Raw genomic sequence first — 7,797 nt, forward strand, 5'->3', positions numbered from 1 at the left:
GGTCAGACTCTTCTACAGTCCTGCCAAATTTCATGTTGATCGATGCAGCCGTTTTTGTGTTACGGTTGACCAAAAATCTCCGGAGAAAAAAAAATAAAAACAGTACGAAAAAAATACAACTCCCGCTTACGTGTAGGGGTCATAATGAATGGAGACTCCCTCATGCAGACTTACCATCAGCTACTTATAACTCAATGAGACACTGGCTTTACGTTCAACTGATGGTACTAACGCAGCAAGAACACCGGCTGAATTATTGATTTAAAAGCAAATAGTTCTACTTAATTCAGTCTAGCTGGCCTTGAAACATCATGTCAGCATCTTTTTGGTACAAAACTGGAGAATTTATAAAGTTGGGACTGATGGTTTAAGATTTAAGCCCACTGAAGCCTCCTTGTTAACAGTTTTGAAAGCTTGAACGCCAACCCTGTGTGCACATTATGTTGCAGAACAGTAAAAACAGTGGGAATATTTGCTCACCACACCTGGAGTAGCAGGCCATGATGGTGGAGATGAACGCGTTGACCACAGCGATGGGGATGTACCAATGGTGAAACAAGCCGTTCACCCACTTGTCAGGAAAAATGTAGGCTGAATAAACAATAGCTGAGCCTACAGYCAGAGAAACAAAAATGCTTTAAATCAGGAAAAGAAAGTACAAATCAGTCATTTTCATACTCCAAACCAGAGCAACACAACCTGTCAATAAAAAGATTTTATTCAAATTAACTTCAAAAAGGATTTTTGGCAGGATGATTCTAATCTAATGAGCAGACTGGCAGCCTTACCCAGGCTGTAGAAACTGAGAGCACCATAATCAAAAAAGAAGCAGATGTGTCGCGCCCTCAGCGACATGGTGCTGAAGGTGTGAGCGCAGCTCGATGCCAGAGGATAAACACAGCAGGACAGGAGGAAGACCACCAGAGGCCAGGTGAAGGAGTCCTGCCACACTGCCTGCATTAGCACCACTGTTAGCAGTTTCCACAGGAAGTACCTGTCAGGAAACAGGCAGTTCAGCCAGGTAGCAGCAACACAATCAAGTTCATCTGATCAACAAAAAAGACAACACATATCTAACTGCACAGGTTAACATACTATATATTGTAAAAGGAAATTAACACCTTAAAAAAGTACATAGTTTAATTTTATAATTTGTTTTATGAAGGGTGACAGAACAAATTTTTGGTTTAATGGTTGAAACTTCAGTAAACTATGTGCTACATTTAAAAACAGGTTATCATCCCTACAAGAAAAATATTAGGTGCTCAGTCAACTAATACTTGATGTCAATTTTTTTAACTGTACCCCTTTTATTACACTCTTTAGAGTTTGTCAGCTGTCTCATAAAAAAGTAGAGAACCACACACAATGTTTCATACCTTTAAACTCAAGGCATTAAATAAAAATAAATTTATTTTATTATTGGCAAAGTCAAAGTTCTGACTTTAGTTCAACACCAGATATGTGAGGCATTAACCATGTTGTGTAGGACCAAACAGTTACTGAACACATTGTGTTCTGACACTTCAAGAACACAGGAGGAAAATATTTAACACTTATCCGCTTTTTATAACAAGGCTTAAACTTGGACTGAACCCTTATTCATATTAAAGAACAATGATTATTATTCACCTTCTGGAAGTTCCACCGAATGTGAGAATATAGGAGCGTATATCAAGATTCAGCATTTGATATTTTTTGCACATTGTACACTAAATATGGGAGTGAGGACAGTGTGAACAGACACTTCCTAACTAGCTGCAGGAAGAAAAAGTTACATCCTTTAATACGTCACTCGTTCATTTGTGTTTGCTTAAGGATTAAACAGATGACAGCAGGTCGGTTACAAAACGGTTAAGAAGTCACCTCATGATAAAACATGATCCGTTTTCAACATTTAACTTGTTTCAAGCATAAAAAAGTAATTCATTTATAAAAAGATACAACACAAAAAGAGATTAAGATTCAAACACTACATTTGTTGAGTTGTAAAGTCTAAATGATGAGTAATCCAGTCAATGTGGTTATAATGAGCAGATTAAGAGAGAAAAAATACTGTATTTTTCAGCCACTGTCTGTTACACAACAGCTGAGAGCTCTAGACAAACAATGTAATCTTATCAGGAGGCTGTAGTTTGCATTAAGCATGTCAGCCAGTGTTTCCTTGTCACTGAGCAGTTAACTAATTGTGACAATACACGTGAAAACCTGTAGCACAGAGCTGCTCATTAGTACCCAGCCTTTAGGTCTGCAAAGGGCCCCTTGACACAAACACCCATGTGCCTTCAGCAAATTCTAAACATACAAACACAACTTCTCCATGGCCTGCGCAGTCAAAACAACAAAGATGTGAGTGAAGAGGAAACACAAGTGGCTCACAGGGACAGGTAACCTCTGTAGTGACTTTAAATCCTCAGATACACTCGTGTAAACACACACATGCATACTGTCAACATAACTGCATCCTTTCAGCTGAAAGGATGTGCCCTGATGTCAAATACTCAGAATTCAAATTAGATGATAATTAAGTTCCAGTAACTATGAAACTGTATATGGTTTTGAAAAATTCTATTAAAAGACTGAATGAAAGATTGACTTATCGTTCTGACAAACATGTCAGCTGAAGCTTGAAGAAAAACTAAGATACAGTATTTAAATTTACAATAAAGTCATGTCAGGGTCCCTACAGAAAATGTTAGGAAGTCCAGGTAAAAATCCACTACATTACAATTTTGATTACCGTACACGTTTTTACTATTATGTGCAACAAAACAGTCATGAAATGTCTTTTTGTACATCGTCTTAACCAGGACACCAAAGAAGAGAGATTTAGATTTATCACAAAGGCAGAGGCCAGCACCCTGCAGAGAAAACTCATTTTGACCTTCTCCACCGTAGATCTCATTCTTTCAGTCAGGCAGCACCTCACTCCCAACCTGCAGAGGGCAGGCCACATTTTCATCTAATCAAGTCAAATTTAGATCTAAATACTAGCAATTTAATTCAAACTAATCCACTCATTTTACTTTATTAAAAACTGTTGTTTATAATGAGCAGTGTGTCAAGAAAAACTCTTAATACTCAGTTAAATAGTTTTGATTCAGACAGAGCTCACTCTTGACAAAGATGAATAAATTTACAAGGGAGACATAAAAAAGGTTAAAAGTTTTACTTAAAATATAGATAAAATAAATTTCATTAGTGTTAAAAATTTTAAAATACCAAATTTCTGCTCTTATAATTCTTTCAAAAGCACAAAAGATAKGTAATTTGTCACGTCGTACTGAATCAGTTCCACAGCAGGACAGAGTGTTTGAGAAGCCAGATACTTTCATTTAAGCTCAGTGAAAGTTTTGTTTTCCTTCCAAGCAAACACAGTAGAACCTGAATAGGTTGTGAATTGGATACCTCAGGGCGATTCCCTTCAACAGAGCAGGTGAAACACCATGACCTGCAGGTCTGTGGGACCCACATTGCTAGCGTGTGGGTCTGACTGAATCCAAAAGGTTAACAGTCAAACATCACCAGCTCATATTAGGAGCCTATAAAACTCAAATTAAGTAGTAACTTTTAAACTTCTTAGAGCCCATCCACAATAAGAAACAGATAAATGATAAAACCGTGACTCTCGTGTTTTCAGACACTATGTCATGCAAGATTGTTCTAGATGGTTTTATCTCAAGTTTTACAGGCTGAGCAACATTCCCCTTCTCATTGAGGTGAACTTGCTGTCTGGGTGTTTCTGCTTGTAAAACACAACACCCAGGTTATGCACAACCACAGTGATATTGAGAAATGTGACCTTGTGAAACAATGCCTACACTGTTTGCATTTTGTGTGTTTGAGGTCCTGTTAATGTAGTCGACATAAAAAGAAATGTCACTAAAGATGTGAATTATTAAAAACCCACGAAATAGTTAACTGCTTAATGCTCACGTCGTCTTCAAAACAGGATTAACAATCCTCTCCAAGTGTCTCAGTTGTTGCAAATTTATTGAACACACTGCAGAGAGCTAACTCGGGTACGACTATCAGCTTACCAGGAGGGCAGAAAGTGAGTCCAGATGTTGAGAGTCTCATTGGTCCTCTGGAAGAGGCTGAGGATGCAGTCTGTGGCGGAGCTCCGGGGGTGCCGGTACCCAGAAATGATGCCATCCTCGTGGAAAACCTCAAAAGAAGAAAAACCCCAAAAGTTTAGTCTTCATTTATAACAAACCACACAAACCAGGTTCTTCACGTTTGGAAGTAAAACAATAAATGCAAGTTGTCAAATTAATTAATACAAATTAAGAGTTTTAGATTCATACGCATTGATGATCATGTTAGATTTGATGTTTAAAACAAACAAATGTGGCTCTAAAACTAAAATGAATTTACAGAAAAGTTGATTCAAACTCTGTGAAACAAAAACACATGATTGAAAGTTGGACTAATATTCAGCCTGATGTCTGAAAGTTAAACACATGTAAGATTTAAAATATTTAAAGATGTGATGAAGGTTCACTTACTTTGGGCACCTGATTGATGGTGAAGACTCGTGGAAACTTGATGAGGTTCAGCATGGTGCTGCTGCGAGGAAGAGGAGAGCTGAACTGAGGCTGCAGGCTGGGTGTGCCTTCGACTTTATAATGTGAGTGTTGCCATGCCGTCCTCAAGGTTCCCTCCCCTTCAGGTCCTTCCTCGTCAAGCCCAGCAAGAATATCCAGTGCATGTGCCGTCACTGTGGAGGGTGTGTGCCCACAGGTGGAGAATCACAATCAGGTGGAACCAAAAAATAAAAATAAAAAAAGTCATAAGGTGTGGAGAAATTCTCTTTAGGAACAAATTTCTGGTTTCAGTTTCTAATCAAAACATTTCTGAAGAGTTTGTTCTAGAAACAAAAACATTTTTGGACTTATGTAACTGTTCTGAGAGGACAGTCCTGCCTGAAAAGCAGGTTTCACAATCAGCCGTCCATCAGCAACCAAAGAAAAGGCATCCAACCCACTGTTTTCCTGTTTCATTTTTTTTCTGTACTTTTTTTATTTTATTTTATTTTTTTTCTGCCAACTACTTTGGTATACTTTGTGCCATTTTATCCATGTTAAAACTTTTAGCCAATTCAGAGAATGAGGGCAGTGACTTTAGCATTTTGTAACATGTATACATTTAGAAATACTGTATTTAACTTTACAAATATTTTACTGTAGAATGCATTAAGATCTGTTCTGATTCTGCAGACTATGCGCTGTCTTAGTGGGGTCATATGGACCCCACCTGATTAGGCGGTTGGGGGCGGGCATAGAAAGGTTGGGGTGGGGTTGTTAGGTGGTGTTCGTGGGGAGCCTGGCTCACTCCTCAAGAGGCAGCCGTGACTTTTACTCGCTAGCTTTGATAGCTCTGGGCAAAGACAGCAGATCACATGTCAACATTTTAGACAACYTGTSAAAAKTTTGTCCGACCTTGAGGTCTACATTGAATATGGAATTAGAAGAAATCAACTGGAAGCCTTGGACTGTGATGCCAACAATTACAATTATATAACCAGCATTATGTAGTCATAAAACAAAACTTTAAGTTGACAGAAGTGATCTAAAACTTAGAGTGAGGCCCTTTAAGCTAGTATATTGATAGTTTCAAACTGTTTGTCGATTGCTTTTAATACTTTTTACACCTTTAAGTTTTCAATGCTTTTAGCTGTTTGCYTGCTCCACTTAGTTTTTAGCTAAAATGTAATTTTCCCATTGATAGGGATGAAAAAGGGAACTTATATAAGTAATAACTTTATAAAGTGATTTCAAACAAAGCGAAAAATTACAAAGAGCTAAAACCAATTTGAAAATACTACACAACACCAAGAGAAGCATTAAAACTAAGTGTAAAACCCTAACCTAACCAGCTCACAAGACAAGTGTGAGCATGTAGGTCATAGTACTCACCTAGAAGTTAAATAAGTGTTTAATGTTTTGTTTAGCTTCAGTGACTTCATTTCAGTTTCTTTGACAAACTTCAGCTGTCATTCAGCTGTCAGCATTTTAACAGAAAGTGGGATTTGTCTGGTTGATGTAGGCTGACCATCGATCAGTGAGGCAAACACTTCATCAGCTGCAGAGGAGCAGCTCAGCCCTGAATATGAAYGCTATCAGAGGGTCAATCAGTCCACATAAGACTGGTCTGAAAGAATGACAGGGTGTGACTCAGTCTGCGCCGAAAGTCAACAAAGCTCCTCTACTTCTGGTTAAATCCACATATAACTGTTTAATCTCAGAGAGACGAGGCAGTTTTCACACACAGCTCACAGCCTTTTTTGTTTAAACCAGAAACAATCAAAGCAAATATGAAAAATAGAAAAGCACTGAGACAGATGAGTTTGTTTTGATTGCTCAAGGTGAAAATTAAAARAAGGGACCTTGAATCCTGAGGATCAGTGCTTTAGGGCAAAAATCTCATTGTGCAGTAAATCTACAGTAATGATTTACCTGCTGGGTTAAGTTTAAACCCAATGTTTGGTTAATGCTTCATTTCAAACGCTGAAATGATTCCAGTTTAATGSCTAATCCTCACCATCAGGCTTCTGTTTGAGAGTCAATTACTTTTTATGTTTCTTGAAATAAAAACATTTGTTTTTTCGAATCGAGCACGATCTTCACACCGTCAGCACATTGCTCATGGATCCACCTGTTCGTGTCCCAGCAGCTCAGTGCAGACTCTGGGAAATCTGCAGCTTCCTCTCAAACKGAGGACAGAGTCAGAGCAACGACGTCGGATCAGAGCAAATAAATTTAGTCAATGGTTGCTGGATGACAGGCAGTCGGTTTGAATTGGCACGATTAATGAAAATCTCCGTTAATGTATAATAACTCCCACATCCAAATAGTGTAAACAAAGTCAAGTGCTGAGATTGAGTGTTCTCTGGGAGCCACAGGACAGAAAACAAGGTTAGGAGAAAAAAAAACTGATCTGAGTGAGTTTTGAGCTCCTCTGGTGAAAAAGTATTAATTTAGCCTCAGCTGCAGAATAAAGTTATTCATCGTTATTGTAAAAGTTGACATTTGGAATGACATTTATTAAACATCTAAGGCCTTATACACAGAACATTGCTTTCTTGATCAGCAGCTGAGGTGAAATATGTGCAAAAAACAGCTAAACAGTTGACAGGTAAAATCAGGACTTTCAGTTTCTCCCAAAGGAGACTTAACAAAATATACTTTGACTTTTACAAAACACACCTTGAAGACAAGCATGTCTCCACCTTTCAGGCCAGAGTTTAAAACWATAAATAGTTTAGGCTCAAAATTATATGAGGTTAAAGCAGTTTTAGTCCGATCTCATAAATGGGGTAATAAACAACAATATAGTAAGATCATGTTTGATGTGATGACTCATAATACCACAGTGAATTTAGCTCTACAGCAATAAAACTGACTTGTCTTTATTGTGCTGGTCAACAGTGTTTAGAGCAACCGTCTTAAAATAGGAAGTTAAACCAGCTGTAGATCTGCATTCAGTGATTACTCTTGAGTATTTCATTCAAATCTATATGAGACATTTTGCCAAAGCTTCATAAAAACAGACAAAAATAATATCCCATCAAATTGTCCTTTGTGAATAAAAACCAAGGCTGCTTCCTTCTGCACATTACATCTCTAATACAGCAGAAAAAATATTTTTCCTTCTTATGAAAGACAAACCCCCCACCTCTGCAGTGAAAGTTTGTGTCACCTTCATCAGGTTAATTATCTCCAGACAAACTCTGCCAGATGATGCTACTGTCACGTTTTAAAAATATAACAACTGGTGGTGGTGGTGGTGGTGGGG

The 7,797-nt window shown here is 38.0% G+C and overlaps 1 protein-coding gene across 2 annotated transcripts in view; it reads right to left on the reverse strand.

The window, feature by feature from the left end:
• Positions 1 to 7,797, reverse strand: part of paqr5b (progestin and adipoQ receptor family member Vb) — a 14,142-nt gene that overhangs the window by 4,105 nt on the left and 2,240 nt on the right. For both annotated transcript variants that reach the window (XM_014001552.1, XM_014001550.1), the window contains exons 2-5: positions 4,509 to 4,720; positions 4,041 to 4,168; positions 789 to 994; positions 486 to 612 (exon numbers count right to left, since the gene is read on the reverse strand). In XM_014001552.1, coding sequence (XP_013857006.1) covers positions 486 to 612; positions 789 to 994; positions 4,041 to 4,168; positions 4,509 to 4,562 — 515 coding nt within the window. In that variant the 5' untranslated portion in view covers positions 4,563 to 4,720. The remainder of the gene's footprint in view (positions 1 to 485; positions 613 to 788; positions 995 to 4,040; positions 4,169 to 4,508; positions 4,721 to 7,797) is intronic.

This window comes from Austrofundulus limnaeus, unplaced genomic scaffold, assembly GCF_001266775.1.
Source record: "Austrofundulus limnaeus strain Quisiro unplaced genomic scaffold, Austrofundulus_limnaeus-1.0 Scaffold9, whole genome shotgun sequence".
Taxonomy (NCBI): domain Eukaryota; kingdom Metazoa; phylum Chordata; class Actinopteri; order Cyprinodontiformes; family Rivulidae; genus Austrofundulus; species Austrofundulus limnaeus.